This window comes from Aythya ferina, assembly GCF_964211825.1.
Source record: "Aythya ferina genome assembly, chromosome: 1".
Lineage (NCBI taxonomy): Eukaryota > Metazoa > Chordata > Aves > Anseriformes > Anatidae > Aythya > Aythya ferina.
In genome coordinates this window covers 52,392,964-52,412,074 of record NC_140296.1, presented here as the reverse complement: position 1 = coordinate 52,412,074, position 19,111 = coordinate 52,392,964, and the positions used below count along the sequence as shown (strand labels likewise).

Sequence of the window (19,111 nt, the reverse complement as noted above, 5' to 3'; positions counted from 1 at the left end):
TAAGCTGTCATTGAGCCGCATTGTAAATGACACAGGAACTTGACTTTCCATGGCATGTGACCCTACCTACCATCAGCACACCCAGAAAGGGTGCATACATACTCTTCCACAAAGAGTACTCTGTGGAAGAGTACATACTCTCCCCAGGAAGAGTACATACTCTTCCACAGGGTACAATATGGTTAATCTACACTAGAACTCTAGAAATCTTATCACAATCTCTCTTTTTCCTTCTGTCTCATGACTGAGATGCAGTGTCTAGCATCCATAGATGCAGTGTCTAGCGTAACAACTGTAAAATGGAAGTAACATGAAACAATTTATGACCACGTGTAAAAAGTTTCCATAATTTCTTTTTTTTTTCTTTTCCTATAAACAATGTTTAAACATGTTACAAAGTTCTTGCATATTCATTAGCCTGTATGGTTGCCCTCACTGGGGATTTTCCTGACTATGCCATAGTTCACACAAAACAGCATGTTGCTTAGCACAGCGAGCATAGTAAGAAGTTACAAGGTCCTGTATAGAAACAGGCATTTTTACCTGTTATCCAGTGCAACTGCACAATATCATCTTTTTCAGATTATCTTAATAACAAATAGCTTATACTATTCTCACTTTGTACAATGCTGCTCTCTTAAAACTCTGTGGCATTACATTTGCAGGAGTGTACATGCAGAAGGGTACTAAAAATGTTTCTGTTTCAGCTCCTACTAGCTAAAAAGCACAGAGCACTCTGCACTGAGCATAAACAGTGCATAAATGGACATATGTAGGCTTCAGGAGCACAGAAGAGAACTGGCATTAATTATATGCCAATACGTATATGTGAGCATATATAAGTATGTGAATATTTGCTCAACCCACAGATTTCCACTAGAGTCCGCGGAATAGCATGGGAAAATGTCCAGGTATAAAGATGATGAACTGATGCTGCATTTATCTGTCAGTAAATGGAGCTGTGGGAGGAAGGAATTAAAGGTGTGAATTCAAAATAGGAAGAACGAAGGGAAAGAGAGATTGCAACTGTAGACAGCATGGCACTGCTCTGATGGCCCAAGCAGAAAAGTGAACAAGTTGTAAATTACTGGGGAAAAAAAAAAAGTTTTGTAAAAGGAAGTGGTGTTATGCAGGCATTGGTCTTTCCACACCAAACAGAACAACATAATGTATGAATATACACTAGATTTAAATACAGATAAACACACAGCATGTTAGAAAGAAATCCTTTACATACACTTATTTACACAAACATACGTATGATTAGATACAGAGCTATACAAATACATGTATCACTGAATAGGATACACTGCTGATTCTCACATTAACATTTGCATATACATATTCCATATTTCCATACATTTTAAGATATTTTTTTTCTTCTACCTGCTTCTTTAACATTCAAAAAAAGTACTTACTGTGATGAAATTCAACTTTAAAACTGCAGAGGCTGCTGAATGCCTAAGCAAGCCATTATTTGCTGGCTCATAATCATCTTCTCTGTGTCTGTTAGGATCACTGATGCATTAATTGCTTATCTAAATTTGAAATAGTTCATGAGTCACTCTGAAGATAAATAAATAAATATTAATGAGCCAATTTCAACAGAAATCATATCCTCTTCTTCTAAAAACTGAGAGACTGTCTTTATTCCATGTCAGAATCAGCTTTTATACCTAATGTATGGGCAATCTGAACTATAATCAAGCCATAATCAACAGATCAATACTGACCAACACCATGTTTGAAGGGATCAATGTATCACAGTCTTATTGACCAAATTACGTATCAAAGAGGGAAAGAACTGATCAACTGTAACAAAGAGATTAAGTGAAAGATGCAACAAGATTTATGAATAGTCTAAACACGTGGATCTGATGCAGATTGAGAGAAAAATGATTTTTTTAGCTTTTCAGGTTTGGAAGTGATTCTATATGAAAAGACGTTACTGCAACAGAAGTAAACAGTTGATCTTCAAACAAATACATTGCCACAGAATATCACTGCTTAAGAAATTTTCTTATTTCTGATGTCTTCTGAGGAAAAGGGACAAGAAAGACATAGTTTTCAGAAACATCAAAATAAAGCATTTTGGTTTGGACCAATCTGAAATTTTCATAAAGCCAAAACACTGGGTGAAGGACTCTTCACCCATTTAGTTTTTCATTCAAATTGCATGAAAGATATTATGTTGGAGAGTAAAAACTTCCATTTTGAAAACACAAGTGTGCCAAGAGACTTTAAGCTTAGGGCAATGCTGGTAAACCCTTCAAAATGCAACTCTAAATCTTGAGAGGGGAGCTTTTCTCATACCAATTTCCCAGCATGAAGCAGGAAAGAGGCCCTTCCTTGAATCTTTACTTACTTTTCCTAGCTCATTCCTGAAAATTGTAGGGTAAAATATTTAAAAATAAATAAATAAAATCTTAAGAGGAACAAGGACTATCCCTAAAAGGTAAATGTAGCTTAGGAACACATTAGGAATTGGACAGACATCAGTGAGGCACCATTAAGCCAAAATATTAGTGAAAAACCTCTTCAAAAATCACAGCTTTTCTTAATACAGTTCAGCAGCTAGAGATTTTGGCTAAAGTAGCTGTCTTGTGTAAAGTAGATCAAATGGGAAATTCTGAGAAATGGTCAATTTACCTATTACTCATTGACTACAAGCAGGATTCAAAACCTGTTTTAATAGACTGTGGGTTTTAACACAGTAAGAAATGATGAATCCTCTATTTATTATGCTAGGGCAAGTAATTTACTGTCAGCTACTTAGCAGAAAATGCTGCTTCAGCTTCAGCTAGTCAAGTAAGGAGGAAAGTTGTAGTACTCCTAGAAGTATTACTGGTACCTTCCACCCCACAGTGGTGCACAGCCATAAATGGACCTGTGTACCCTTCAAAAGTGAAGACATCTACTTAGACCAAGATATCCAATCCAGCTTTAAGAACAGAATATGCCACTGTCAGTGAAATCTGCATGAAGAAATACACAGAAAAATACACTTACAAAACATATCATGGATTAAATATAGGAAGAATTTAAATTTTGCTATTTACACAGCTTCAATGAATTTGCTGATATACTTTCATTCTAATGTGTAGCTAAATACTGTGTATTTCCCCAAACTGTATTTAAATTCTTCACAGGCATTCACAGATAAGATAGCTGCCACTTAACTTGCTTTTTCCCTTAAATTTATATAAGGAAGGACTTAGTTCATGTTGCAGATGAACTGTGCTACACTTCCTCTGAAACGCATATTATGAAAATAATATACTCTACATTATGGGTTCTGTGAGACAGGCCATTGGTATCTCAAGAAAGAATTGCTTGTATTTATTGTTATGAGAATATAACAATAAAAAGGTTAAACAATTTTCTTACGTAGAGCTCATGAAAAACAGGTTTTTGTGCTCTGAAAAGTTATAAGAAGATACCAGTTCCAAAACAAACATTAATGCTGAGACTTATACTGTCATTTTTCCAAACTTTGGGATATTATTTTGTCTTTAAAGAACATTTGAATATATGGATAATATATATTTGTGGAGTTACTTTTTCACAAGATAATTTACTGCCCCCCTTTTAATCTTCATCAGTGATCTGGATGAGGGCATTGAGTGCACCCTCAGTAAGTTCACAGATGACACCAAGTTAGGTGCGTGTGTCGATCTGCTCGAGGGTAGGAAGGCTCTGCAGGAGGATCTGAATAGGCTGGACCAATGGGCTGAGGTCAACTGCATGAAGTTCAATAAGGCCAAGTGCCGGGTCCTGCACCTGGGGCGCAATAACCCCAAGCAGAGCTACTTGATGAGTGGTCAACTAGGACATGAGTGGTTGGAAAGCTGCCAGGCAGAGAAGGACCTGGGAGTGATGGTTGATATTCGGCTGAATATGAGCTGGCAGTGTGCTCAGGTGGCCAAGAAGGCCAACAGCATCCTGGCTTGTATAAGAAACAGCGTGGACAGCAGGGCTAGGGAAGTGATTGTCCCCCTGTACTCGGTTCTGGTGAGGCTGCACCTCGAGTACTGTGTTCAGTTTTGGGCCCCTCGCTACAAGAAGGACATCGAAGTTCTTGAGAGAGTCCAGAGAAGGGCGACGAAGCTGGTGAGGGGCCTGGAGAACAAGTCCTATGAGGAGCGGCTGAGGGAGCTGGGCTTGTTCAGCCTGGAGAAAAGAAGGCTCAGGGGCGACCTTATCGCTCTCTACAGGTACCTTAAAGAAGGCGGTAGCGAGGTGGGAGTTGGTCTGTTCTCCCACGTGCCTGGTGACAGGACGAGGGGGAATGGGCTAAAGTTGCACCAGGGGAGTTTTAGGTTGGATGTTAGGAAGAACTTCTTTACCGAAAGGGTTGTTAGACATTGGAACGGGCTGCCCAGGGAAGTGGTGGAGTCACCATCCCTGGAAGTCTTTAAAAGACATTTAGATGTAGAGCTTAGGGATATGGTTTAGCGGGGACTGTTAGTGTTAGGTCAAAGGTTGGACCCGATGATCTTGAGGTCTCTTCCAACCTAGAAATTCTGTGTGATTCTGTGTGTGATAAATATTATGACACAGTCCATTGTTTACACTTGGTCAGTGTAAAAGAGAGATAAGATAAATTAAGAGATGCAGTTGTAAAGTTAAGATAACTTAAGAGGTGCAGCTGTAAAGCTAAACCTAAAACTATTCGGTACATCTATCGATAATATCAACTTCTAAACAAAAATGGTGAAGGAATTGAAGTTTCCATTCAAATTTGCAACAAAATTTTCACTCAGGAAATTTTTGAAATATCTGTGGTTTCAAGGGGAAATATGTTTCGACATTACTTCACATATCTAGATGATTCTGATTTTAAAATATCCATTTATGAATTTCTTTCATTTTTAAAATCCTTTACTTTAAATGCTGCCAAAACACTGAATCTCAACTTGATGCCAAACTTGTGAATTCATTATGTGAAATTAGAAGTTCATGTGGATGATTAAGGTACATCAAACTACAGTGTTGGAAACACACATTGCTAAATAAAGCTGAATTTTGATACAAATGTGTTCATTGGCATAAAAACGGCCAAACAAGTATTAGCTATTAGTGCTACTTTCTCTAGTGTCCTGTTTGCACCAAGCATGGATAACAACAGCTTCTTACCTGCTCAGATAATTCAGGTCCGTGTACACGAGCTTGTATGAGAGCATCATTAACAACTGAATGAAAGTTTAGAAGCACGTGCTCAATGTCATATGTCCCACACATGGCGCTTGAGAGCTCCTCCAAGGACTGAATGTATGCCTGCCAATGAAGATCAACTTCTGCCATGTAGGCTAAGCAGCCTCGGATGACATTGAGGCAGTAGCCCATACAGGGTTTACTTAAAGTCAGCCCTTGGCAATGGGGGCAGTACTGCATTCTCAGTAAAGCTCTGCTGCAGTCTTTAGAGAAATGCAGATGATCTGTTGTATTGATCACTTCAATGCCCAAATTCAGAGCCTGCAGGAAAGTCCGGCTGGGTAACAGTGATCTTCCCATTTGTCCTATGACCTTCTTGGGAATGTTACCAAAGGGTCTGATATCTCTTCTAGCCATTCGGAGGCACTCTGCGTATTCCAGTGAAACATCAGTCTGACCAGGGCTAATAATGTGGTTGTAGACCACTGGGAACAGGTTGTCAAAAAATCTGTTGACAAATTCCTCTGTGTTGATGTCTGTGCCAAATATGAAGAGTCCAACATCTGTGAAAAACTCCTGAATGCGTGTAGCAGCCTCAGCAGCCATGTTCCTATATGCATTGCAGAAAAGTGTGCTTGTGTAATTCTCAGCTAGTCTGATGAGCGTTTCAAAGGTTTCTGTAATAAAAACGAATAAATTAAAAAATAAATAAAATTAGAGCAGGAACTTAAAACAATCACACAAGGATATCTTACATTTATCCTGACAGCATTTTTGTAAAGATTGTGACTTAGAGTTTATGCAGAGGGAATACTCACAAACTCTGACAACTACATTTTCTATGCAAGCAAATACCTTACAAATAAGGTTACAACACTGTAATAATTTATCTGTATTCTTGGAAGAATTTATTAAGTACAGTCTAAACAAATATAAAAGGAAATCAGTTGTAAGCTGAGTTATTAAGCTACAAAACACAACAAAGCTTTACTGTACCTGTCTACACATATACATACATGATCTCTCTCATCCCACAACTCATTCTGCAACTTGCAATAAAAAGAGAAATGCTCTTAGTCATTCTACCTCAAGTCTTTCCTCTTGCTATCTTAAATGGTTGGGCAAAAGTAGTATTAAACAATTGAAATGACTCTTCCATTCCATTAAAACTTAACCTTTAAAAGACAAAGAGTTTGTCTTCTTGTCTTCCAAAGGAAGGAAATGTACTAAACACATAAGAGAACAAGCTTTTAAAAATAATGCTGGTTAAAAATAAAGCTGTCAATTGCTGTGGTCAAAGTGATGGAACATGGAGAATTTCTCTTGCCAGTCATTGTTCTGGATACACCCATTCTAAGCCTCAAGATCTCCATAGCCTGTTAGAAGAACCCTTAATTTGAAAGCCTTAAGTAGACAGAGTATCAGAAAAAAAAAAAAGTCATATCGATTCCTGTTTTAGATGATTTAAAATAACAGCCAGTAAAATGGCTATTTTTGTAACTGTAGATCCAGTCTACACAAATTTTGCTAATGCTTCAGATGAAATTTATTCAAGGAGGTAATGGTAGTAAAATAATGATTTTATAATAATCTCTTTAGAATGACATGAACAAGATTTCTATGACCCTTTTCAATTTTTTATTATTACTTTTTCATGGATGAAAAACATAAAGTATGTGATCTAAAATGTCTGCTATAATCTACGGCTGCAATATTCTATTAACAGCACAAATATTAGATGAAAGAATAAATCAAGCTGCACATGGATAATCAATTGAATTTACAATGTAGTCTAAACAATAACAAACTTCTGAGATTGAATTATGTTTTAGTACCTCAGCAACCCACAGATGAATGGGTACAATAATCAGCTGCATGATTTATTGACTATTTGTGCTTTTCTAGACAGCATATGGTAATACTGGCTACTTGTATTTACAATTCTTCATCACACTGTTTAATTGTCATTTTAGCATTTTATTTCATTTTTTAATTTGTTAATCAGACTTACTCTACTGGCACATTTCTTGCTTCATAACTTCCAAAACTATTCAAGAAATTTGTTTTGCCCACAGACAGCTTGAACAATGACAGAGAGCAAAGCAGATCTATGTTTACTTACAATATTGAACAGCTCCTGTGAACATCTACAACAGCAATCTATTTACAACACTTTCAGAGACTTCAAGGACTAACCAGGTTATGCTGATTCAATACTGCAAGCATAAATTTAACAATGTGTTTCTGTATATTTTTAAGTCTATAGGCCCAGACTAACATTATCAGTCTTAATTACTGAGCAACATAAAATAAGTGGCAAGTTTTCAATCAGTATAAAACCAATACATTTTAAATGTAACTAAGATGAGCCAGACAAGCTCTTTTTACTGTTATTAAATGCTCACTTGTTTATAACTGCTTCTCTAATTTTCAGGCACACAGGTGCTCAGTGCCTCTTATCTCCATCCTTTATGAGATCTTTGTCATAACCACTATGGATACTTTCTGCAGCACTACCACGAGTGGTATCTAGCATCTACCCAGGGGAACATGCAACTATATATTTTTGCTAAAACAAAAATTATGATTTGTACATTCCTAAGTCAAAAATCAGGGCCGTCAATATATTAGCCCCTTATTTTTTTTGAAAATAAAATAAAATAAAATCTTTCTTGTTTCTTGTAAGCAACAAATCACAAGACTTTAAAAAAAAAAAAAAAAAAGTAGATATTTACTGCATTTATTCAGAGGATTCTTCATATCTGGATTATTTTTTGTTGTTGTTGATAATAGCATATTTAAGTGATTACAAAGTGTGATGTAAAACAACCATCTAGCTCAGTGCCTGCCCCTCCGCTCCCCTCGTGAGGAAGCTGCAGGCTGCCATGAGGCCTCCCCTCAGCCTCCTCTGCTCTGGGCTGAACAAACCAAGGGACTGCAGCCACTTCTCATACATCTTGCCCTCCAGGCCCTTCACCATCTTTGTGGCCCTCCTTTGGACAGTGTAATATTTTTATGTCCTTCTTATATTGTGGAGCCCAAAACTGCACACAGAGGTCAAGGTGAGGCTGCACTAGCACAGAGTAGAGCGGGACAATCCCTTGCCTCAACCAGCAAGCAATGCCATGCTTGATGCATGCCATGATACAGTCGGCTCTTTTGGCTGTCAGCACACACTGTTGACTCATATTCAACTTGCTGTCGACCAGAACCCCCAGATCTCCATCCATGGGGCTGCTCTCCAGCTCTCCAGCCTTTCATATGACAGTCTGTATGCATATCCAGGGTTGCCTTGTCCCAGATGCAGAGTCTGGCAGTTGGTCTTGGTAAACTTCATATTGTTGGTGGTTGCCCAGCCCTCTATTCTGTCAAGATGTCTCTGCAAGGCCTCTTGGAGTTGGATGGGAGTTTATAGTTACCACAGTCATAGTCCTCCAGCTCAGGGCTCCAGGGGGTCTCAGGACCCATCATCAGCATTAAAGACAGAGGCAAAGGAGGCATTAAGCCTCTCTGCTTTATTTACCTTCCTATTTGTGAGGTGACCATCCTCATCAAGTAACAGACCAATGTTATCTCTGGTCCTCCTTTTGCTTGTAACATACTTAAAGAACATCCCCCCCTCCCTTTTTTTTTTTCCCAGCAATACTGGCAACCTTCAACTGTAATTCAGCTTTGTCTGCATGAATTTTGCCCCTTCAATGGTGAATAGCATCTCTGTAGTCCTTCCATGTCACCCAACCAACTCACTTTTCAGTCTAGCTTTCTGGCCTCATGAAACCAACCAACAAAAAGTCAAAACCTAGATTTCCTTATGCAGTTCACATATGTACGTATGTGGTCAAGATGCAGTCTACTTTATGAAAATTGCTGAAAACCTATCTTGTAATAGCTATTGAGAATTTTCATGAGATTATCTCATGAATTACTACCTGATTTTTGTTGGCAAGATGCTTTTTAATGACTATTAAAGTTTAATTAGAGCTCACTCAGTGGACCCTAGAACAATAGAGGTTAAATTTAGACACAAATCAATAATGTTTACTGTCGTATAAGTAATTACGTAACTATGTGTTCATGTGCTTATTCCCTTGAGCTTTGTATTTCAATGCTCTTTAACCTTCACCAAATTCTTTTCAAACATAACAAAAAAAAACTTTTTTAAATGCAACATTATTTCAATTTAGAGACACCATTAGTATAACAGTACATTATCTATTTTTATTATCCAGCTTCACAGGGGGTGCTCATAGTCTTTCACTGTATTTGTAGATGCTCTGCTAAGCTGTGTTTTGCAAGTCCTGCTAGAGCACTGCCAATTAATAGGTTCCCAAAGCAAGTAATGGCTTCCAGGAAGGAGATGGATATAATAGTTGCTGGGAACATGTCTCTTCCAAACTATAACCCCCCTGTGAATTCCACTTTATTATATGATTCTACCCCATCGTGCAATACAACAAGGGGTACACTCAAAATTGAATGGTTACCTCCCCATTCCCTTTACATCTGTGTAACCTAGTTTATGAGGAGCTAGAATCTGTCTCAATAAGTTATAAAACCACACAGAAACACAGGGCTAGGAGGAACATGAGATGTCCTCTAACACATCCTTTGAACACAGGACAAGTTTAACTATATATATGTTCTCATATATTAACACATTCATATAACTTATTCTTAAAAAAAGCACAGGGAGGCCACAATCTCCAGGAAAACCATTCCAGTGCTTCACCATCCTCTCATATATTCACTACAATGCAAATAAATTATTTGCTTCTTCCTCCCTTTAGGTATTTCAGCTTAGATCACCCCCACTTGACTGCAAACATCTACAAAGCCCAAATGGAGCTCTGAACTAGATGTTTGCATCACAGCTAATCAGTAGAGAGGAATGGGCATGATTCATCTGACCCAATTTAGGTGTCCACATGGAAATAAGACGAATCACGCTGCTTCTCCCCTCTAATTATAGAGAGAAAGAGGTTGATTAGTTCAGAGAACATATGTAAAGTCAGGTGATTACTTAACACCTAAAGGTGTTACTTAACATCTCTTCTCACATACCCACAGTTTGGTTCCCTGACATGCATGGAAATGAGATTAACTTGGCCTATCTTGTCCCCAGTAAATAAAATTTCATTGTTTCTTATCAACTTGATATTTTCTTGTACTTAGTTTCTAAATATTTCAGCCTGAAATTAAGTTAACCAGTCTAAAATGATCTATCTGTCCCCTTTTTTATTTAACAAAAACAAACAATTGCTTATTCCACTCTTTTGCTACCTCTACATGTCCAAAGACAACTACTAGTATACTTCAAAGCATGCATTTTGACAAGTGAAGATCCTTTACATGCTTCCAACACTGCTCCATAACTGTGCAGAGGTCCTTCATCTGTTAGAAGTGTGATCATCATTGGCGATATCTGGGCTCCACATATGGCATCAGCAGGGCTGAGCAGCTGGGGAGGATCACCTCCCTTGACGTACTGGCAACACTCTTAAATTAAGCCCAGCGTGCCCTTGGCGTTCTTGGCCACAAGGGCACGTTGCTGCCTCCCTCCCAGTCCACCAGGCCTGCCAGGTCCCTCTCTGCAGAGCTGCACTCCAGCAGGTCAGCCCCTAGCCTGGACTGGTGCTTGGGGTTGTTCCTCCTAGGTGCAGGACCCCGCACTTGCCTTTGTTGAACTTTGTTGAACTTGATGATCAAAGGAGGAAGGTGCTCAGAAAAAAAAAAAAAAATCAGCCCATGAAAAGGCAGAGTTAAAAAAAAAAAAACAGACCAAAGGAATCCCGTATGTTTCGTAAATGATTTTGAATGCATGCATGCCAATACTGATGAAAGCAGAGATGGATACTAAACAATGAGAACTTCCAAACCCCAAACCCACAAGCAGAAAGGGCAGCAAAAGATTACATCACCTTATCACACCTATCACACAAGCACACAAGGTGGTGATTCATCTCAGCTACCACCTCAGCTGAATACCATATTCTCTTTTTTTTCTCAGTGGAAAGTAATGGGGATGTTTAAGGTGTGACTCATCTTACCTATTTTAGATGTTTATGGGAAGATGAATCATGCCAAAATGTTTATGGAGAGATGAATCATGCCAAAAAAAGTGTCTCTCCCAATTTACTATAGAGATTTCTGAGCGTGACAAGCTTAGCAATCCATTATCGTCATTAGTTTTGCCATTTCACCTGTATAACTCATTTATCTTGGTTACATATTTAGTTATAAATTCTGTATTATTGACATATTTACTTATATCTTCTACATTATTATTACTTATAACTTCTGTATTAACCTGTAGTATCTGCATCTGAATTTCCACTGTAGAAAATTAGATCGAACTGTGTCTCCTCCAGAGATTTCTGTCCAAAGACTTTTCTGTAACTAGATCTGCTTTTAAAATGTTATATTCATTGAGATTCAACTGCACAAATGCAATCTATAACACGGATTTTTTTTTTTTATGAACTCTTAAAGAGAACATACATTCTGTAAAAACAAAAAAAAAAAGCTGATCAATATACCTCAGTAAGTTAAAAGTGATGTCCCATTTCTTTATGAAGTTTACAGCGAGTTGAATGTTGGCCTATCAGCCACACAAATGTGTATTCATTGACTTTTATATGTGCATACTGAACATATATACACTTGTATACCTGAATGCAATTCCTTCACTAAAAGAGGAAATTTAGAAAAATATATATTACATTATCAACTATAGTTCTTTTATCTTTTAATTTCTGTCTCTGTCAAACTATTTTGATTCTGTGTTAATAACCAAAACACGTAAGGTGAAAAAGGGTGCAGGACATAATGGAGGTAAATTTTTGCTTATGCAGACAGACGAATTTTAGTGCCTTTTTCACTAGCAGTGACTCTACCAGCATAGACTCTCATAATTTCAACCACTCTTCATAAGTAAAATGTGTCATGAAAATGCAGTCTCGTTTTTCAAAATCTCCCTTCTATTCACTGTGAACATGACTCTCTTCCAGAATACCACTACAAAAGATGTGTAGTACATAATGTAACTGTCAATACTTGAATGCTAAAACATCGAGAGACAAGCCAGAATTCCAAAAGGAATTCTGTACTTTGACAGTACTTACAAAAGATACATGCAGAATCTCTCTGTCTGAAAAAAAAAAATATTTTCTAAGACACTGAAGAAAGACAATGTATTTGTAACATTAAATTAGACTGCACTGCCAGCTTTCCACACTTCTAAAGCTATCCACCAATAATGAATAACAAGCCCACTGCAGAAAAGAGGTCTAGGGAAAGAATTTGACCACAAGAGCCATAACCAATCGTTTTCACTTATCTTTTTTTTTCCAGGTCATCCCTACTAATTCTTTCCAAAATAACCTGTGTGATTCTATAGAGAAAATCTACTACAGGTACCACTCCCAAAACACAGTATGGATGACACTGTGTAAGTTTCGGCACTCTCCGGAGTTTTCCAATATTACTCCAGAATGCTCGATAACCTCTGTATCCTTCTGACACTCCAGTAGAGCACCTCAAGTTCATTTTGGTTGGTGTAGTACATTCTTCATACTATTTCTGACTGAAACAAAGCATTAAAAAATAAATTAAAAATAATGTAAAATCAGGAGTACACACACAACCAAGTAGAACATGAAAGGATGTGTCCAGTCTGTTCCAGAAGGAGTTGGCCCTAAGTGGTGTCAACACAAGCAACATCACTGCCTGGCCTGTGGCCTGGTAATGTCTCCACAGATCTGCACAGGCAGCAGTGTTGATATCGCTAAGTATGTCCAGTTCTCGCCAACTTCCTTCTGTAATCTGGGAGACAGTGCTGTAATGCTCTGTCCTTCTTGTATGCCTTCCATCTCACTGCCAAATTTTCATTTGGTTTCAGAATGGCTGATGGGGCTCCCTCAACCCTCTCCTAATAGAGATGGAAGAAATAAAAGAAGTACAGGGTAGAAAAGCATTGAAAGCTGTGTCCCCTATTAAGAGTGGTGGCCCCATTTCCCACTCAGTTTAGCAGACACATTTTAACCCCCTGCCAAATCCAGTTTCACAAGCAGATTATATATTAAACTATTTCCTGAACTGGCCACTTGCCTAGCACTGACAAAATGGTTGTAACCACAACTCTTCAGCACACTGTTGAGAACAAGAGCAGGGGGGAAAAAAAGGAACAACAGAAAATACTTCTTTCTCTATTGTGACCATCCAAGAAAAGAAAACTTCCAGTTCCAGCAGTATGTTTCTTTTATAAGAAAGGCATGTCAAATCATCCTACTTTAATCCTAAGGGACGAGTGATAATTCATCTCCTGAACACATAATGTTACCCTTGAATACAGGGTACTCCAAAGATGTAAAAGCTTTCTGCATGACCGTGAAAATCATTTCTCTAGAAAACAACATTCTGCTTTCTCATATGCAGTGCATTCAAGAAATACACTTCCAAATTACCAAAAAATGTGCCGTGAAAACAAGAGAAGGTTGAACAGTAAGGGAAATTCTTGAGAATCTTAGATGTGTTCTGCTACTCACTTTGCAAGTTTGTGTATATTAAATGTTACGGGAATTTTCAGTTGTGAAAACTAATTACCTTTCTCACTTTATTTGTATGTCTTATTGAAATGACATTTACGGCAAAGATACAGGAACGTCTTGCTCTTTTTAAAATGTCCTGTGTACCAGTGGTTCAAGGAGAATCCCCAAACCAGTGAATGTTATGGACTCTCGATGAAGGACTCTGCTTGAGGAAGGGAAATGCATCCAGAAGCTGTCACTTGACTTGAAGCAAATGGCATGGAAGGGCCATTTCCTTTCTCCTTTAGCTGGCAGATAATGCACATTCATATCCCTTAATGCTGCTCTATAGTAAATACATGACCAGTCACATGCTAGGAGGCTGAAGAACAGAGCATGTGTGCAATGAGTAGCACTGAAGTGTGCTTCTGAAGCAGCATCATTTATCTAAAGTTGAGTATCAAGCCATTATTTAAACTACTAATTCTTAGATTCTTTGAGTTCTTCCTTGTTTTTTTTTTGCCTTTTTTTTTTTGTTGTTGTTGTTGGTGTTTTTTTTTTTGTTTGTTTGTTTTTTTCACTTAACATCTTTCTGCATGGTTTGGTTCAGCTGTACAAATTGTTGCTCATGTATAGCATGATGCAGTACTTTATTTCATGCAACACTAATACATTCCTGCTATAAAATCTATAGTCTTCAATGATTAAATATATATATATATTTCAAATTTCTCCTGGATGGCTTAGTTTATATAGGTATGGAAGACAATTCTAAAATTTGAATTTGCCACTGACGATGTTCTGATTTTGGGGAAAAAATAAACTAGATATTATTTTGTCTTTTCTATATGTTTAAAAATGGTAATTTGTAGTACCATAATAATGAGGAAATTTCTGCTAAAATGTCTTTTTTTTTTTTTCTTTCAAAGTGCAAAGCAAGATTCACTTCAGCTTACTTTATCCATCTAGAAGTTAAATACTTAGTCTACCCTACCTATGTAGATGATCAGTGGGTTCAGAAAGGCAACTCCTTGTATTTTATCTCTGACGCAAATTCAGGAATACTGATTAATTAAATAGATGCTTTAACTGTGCAAGTCATAGTTCCCACTCAGACAGACAGCTCTGAATGGCAATTCGTCCTGATAATGGCAGCCATCCACCTTAGGGTAGGATGAGATCCACTCTAAGTTGCATTTATTTCTTCATGAACTATGTTGAGCCTAAATGATTGATAGATTAGATACTCCTTTAGCTACTTTGTGGGTAACTAAAATTAGAAAAGATGAATCCCACTCATACAGTCTGCAAATTCAATCAGGTTTAGTGCTAAGTAAATTTAATATTGACCTTACCTACATCACAGGTCTTCAATTGCCACAAAGATATTTTATTTGAATTAATGTATAGGTAAAAAAAAATAATATTAAATAAAAATAAATACTGTAAGATTCTTCCTTATTTGAGAACCTTTGGCTGTTAAATTAATTTTGCAAGGGCTTTCAAGTGTGGATGACTATCACAGTTGTGAAATGTAATTTTTCCTCCTACTCGATTATGTGCTAACTCCTGGTGAAGACTAAAAGGTCTAACCTAACATGAGTTAGTTACTTTCAGCAAACATTCCCAAAACCTCAGGAATCATGAGGGGGAAAAAAACTGACAAAAATCTCTTCTTAACGGTGCACTGATTTTGTCCAGCACAAATCAGGTATGTTGCTATTCATTTGTTCAGTCAACCCCTGAAACATTGGATAGCATTCAATAAAGGGCAGAGGAAAGTCTTTTAAAATCCTATTAATTGTATCCAACTAAACCATTAGTTCTTATTAAATATATATTCACATTGGATGTATATGAACAGATTTATTTTTTTATTATTATTTAGCTTAAATTTATCAGTAATGTATATACTAACTTGAATGAGTGTGTTGCTTGATATACTGGTCAATTATCACCCATTCAAGAATTTGATAATATACATTTTCCCCAAGGTAAGGATGCAACACACTGTTATTTTAATATAAATAATACTGCAATACTTTCCTAAATAATACTATAGTATACTGGTATGATTTTTTTCTGATTCATCCCATAGTACTAAGTAACTAGAAAAAAAATACTGCAGTAGCAACTGTCTGTATTGTGCTAACTTTATTTAAGCTACCCTTTTATAGCAAACAGTCCAATCATAGAACAACAGAATAGCTTAGGTTGGAAGGGACCTCTGAAGATCACCTGGTCCAACCCCCCCTGTCGAGCTAGAGCACATTGCACAGGATGGCACCCAGGCAGGTTTTGAATATCTCCAGAGAAGGAGACTCCTCAACCTCTCTGGGCAACCTGTTCTACTGCTCTGTCACCCTCTCGTATTCAGATGGAATGTGAAATGACTTTCTGAACTACATCTTGACTTCTAAAAAAAATCATCTGCCATTAAGTATTCTGAAGATCTTTATCTCCACATACCCCAGAATTAATTTTTCCTGGGTCTAGCTGAATGATCAGTTAATTCCCTGACCTGTGCTGGGATAAAGTACAACTACTTAGTGATTTCCTGTCCCAGAAAATAAACTTCAATTAATTTCCCTAACAAGGCCCACAATCAAAATATCCATGAGAGCAAGACCTGAAGGTAGGAAGCCACTGATTATTAATAACACTTCAGTTTTCCGGGAATGCTGGTATACTAAGTTGAGCTTCCTATATAGATATTTCTAAACAATACCCTAGCATACTGAAGGTGAAAGAAAACTTTTTTAATAAACCGATGCTATTTGATATTTCTAACTTAGAAAGAATTAAAATACCAAAGTTTTACTGACACTTTGGCCAGCAGAGTCTTTTACCTTCAGTGGAAGATGAAGAAAGCAGCTCGCATAACTTCTCAGAGTATTTCCTTTTGATCGCTTCTACTATGCATAAGGGAGATTATTATTTAAAAGCTAATATCCCAAAGACATTCTGACAGCTAGTTATGTGCACCATTGGAAAGTAAGACACCGCAAGCTGTATTGTTAATGTGTAAGTGCAGCCAAGGTTGTGGTACCCATCTATATCCCACACACCAGCATAAAACAGAAAAAATAGCCTGATTTCAATAAAGCTTCATAGATAATGGTTTTCAGACCAGAATAAAAAATATCCGGTAACAGTTTCAAAGTTCCTTTGAGAAAAATGATGCAAGTCACTGCTCTGTTGGATCATCTACTCCTACTTTAACATGTAATCACTTTCTGATCCTTGATCTCAAAGGCCAGAGGGGAGAATGAGCTTGGAAATTTCATACTGTTCATAGAGATAAGGAAGTCATTGTTTATTGATGTTACCGTCTCTTGATCTTTTTTTGTGCTGTACTGTGGTCTGATCCTTGACTGTGAAACACAGGAAGTTCATTCATGTCATGTATTGCTGGAACTTGGTGATTACTCTTTCATTCTGTCCATGAATGAAAAACTGAGCATGGGATGCTAGCTGGAGAGAGCCTGGGTAAAATGTTGCCAAGAAAAACAATTGCATTTTCAAATAATGTGTTAAGTATGCTTATCTGGAGGAAATCAATTTTCTGGATTGATAGTGAGAATAAAGTTGTTCTTTTATTTAGCAGAAACAAAAGAAAAATATTTCAGAGAGTAGAGTTTGAGACGTTTTCAAAGCTGCTTGAGTTTCAGATTGCATTTTCATGATGAATGAGTCAAAAGTTGCAAAATAAATGTTTTTAATTCCTTCAGATAGAAAGCAACTGTACCCGAATCTCCTATATGCTGTGCATCGTTATAGACTAGTACATCAAAGGAGACTACCAGTACCACAGGAGCCTCCAAGACAAATGCCAGGGCCGCAACAGTATTTTGTAGTGAGCCTAATCCTACATACTCTCTGAACTTCTGTGACATCCAGGATCCCAGGAAATTTGGCACGGGGAGCTCTAATTTTCATATGCCTCTAAAGTTAGGTTAAAAGCTTGTAAAGTTAATTAGAAATCAGATGTTTTTACATACTTACGCCAGCATAATTTTGTAGTATCTTTGGGATTTTAGAAACTGCAGTGGCTACAGAGTGTCAGCTAAATGCCAGTTTTTCAGAGTACAGTTCTGGATATAGACAATACCATTTTTTCTAGCTTCTGGTATTTCACTATCAGTCTGAGATAAGTTTGTGAATGAGTCATCCAAAAACACTGCTGTTCAGCAGGACTTGATTGCCTTCTGGCACCACATGAAAGTCTAAAAGTCACAGTTGTCAGCTGTACACATTAATCCTATTCACACACTTGTATCGTGAATGTCTGCCAGTTTACAGGTTGATATAGAATATAAGCCTCAGCAGGCTGACACACATCACAGTGAAATTTGTGTGTCAGACCTTAATATGAGAAGGATGCCTGAGCCCATGGAAGTCAGTTTTTAACTACTGTGTTTGGTGTTTAATTGCTTCTCTGGACTTAGCTTCTTAATACGACTTTTAAAAAATTACTTGCATACTTAGTAGCTTTATGTCATTGCATTTCAAGTACTAAAATCTAAACAAAAATCCATTTTAATTCAATTTTTCGTACCATGTGATAATATAAATCACTTGTTAGTCATACAACATAGTGAGCTATTTAATGGCACTTTGAACTGTGTATTTTATTGAGTTAGGCTAACAGGCTAGCCTGCTCCTATTATTAAAAGCTATCCAATCTTAAGATGAGATCTATTGGAACCTTACTTGTGTCAACAGCAGTTCGTAGTACTTTGTTAAAAAAAAAATAAAAAATAAAAATACAGCAAGAGCGGGATGCTTTTGGATCATGTTCCAACCGTGCTTCAGTAACAGAAATGCTTGCAGACTGTACAAAACTAGCAGGTATTCTTATCAAATGTGCTGTTATGATAGGGTTTTGTAAGAAATCTTTTCCGCAGTACTGCAATATAATTACATTATAGTGGCAAGCTGCCTCTGAGATAACAGACTGAACTGTAAAATAGGTTATTCAGAATTGAGTACTGAGGGCCAGGCAGAGCTAAATGAGGGTATGGAAAGTAAAGTAAAATAGCTATTATCTTCCATAATAATCTTTAGGGTAACTTGGATTGCTGAATAATACTGGGAATCAGGAAGCCTCAAATTCCAGGAACTTCCAACTGATGTTTATTCCAGCAGGATTATCTGGTGGAGGACTTCTAAGCTGGGTGACAATCACAAGAAACACACCTCCCAGACACATCAATTGGTGGGCTATCAGCCTGGACTTTGTAATTGATAAGACTGTGAAGCCACGGCCCCAGACTGGGAGGGTGCAGAAACTGCAGCACTCTGCAAACCCATGGGGGTGTGCAGGGGGTAGGAGCAGCAGGAGGAACCAAAACAGGGAAAGGCAGACAAGGGGATAAAGGGGACAGCTGCATGTAAAACGGGGCCATTCAGTCTGTCTGACTGAACTCTGG

At 37.5% G+C, this 19,111-nt stretch overlaps 1 protein-coding gene across 5 annotated transcripts in view; it reads right to left on the bottom strand.

Annotated features, from left to right (window-relative positions):
- The window catches only part of GPC5 (glypican 5), a 775,603-nt gene that overhangs the window by 644,333 nt on the left and 112,159 nt on the right, over positions 1 to 19,111 (bottom strand). For all 5 annotated transcript variants that reach the window (XR_014688693.1, XM_084506835.1, XM_084506837.1 and 2 more), the window contains exon 3: positions 5,137 to 5,831. Coding sequence is in view for 4 of the 5 variants with exons in the window: in XM_084506835.1 (XP_084362961.1) it covers positions 5,137 to 5,831 (695 nt within the window). In the remaining variant the exon portion in view is untranslated. The remainder of the gene's footprint in view (positions 1 to 5,136; positions 5,832 to 19,111) is intronic.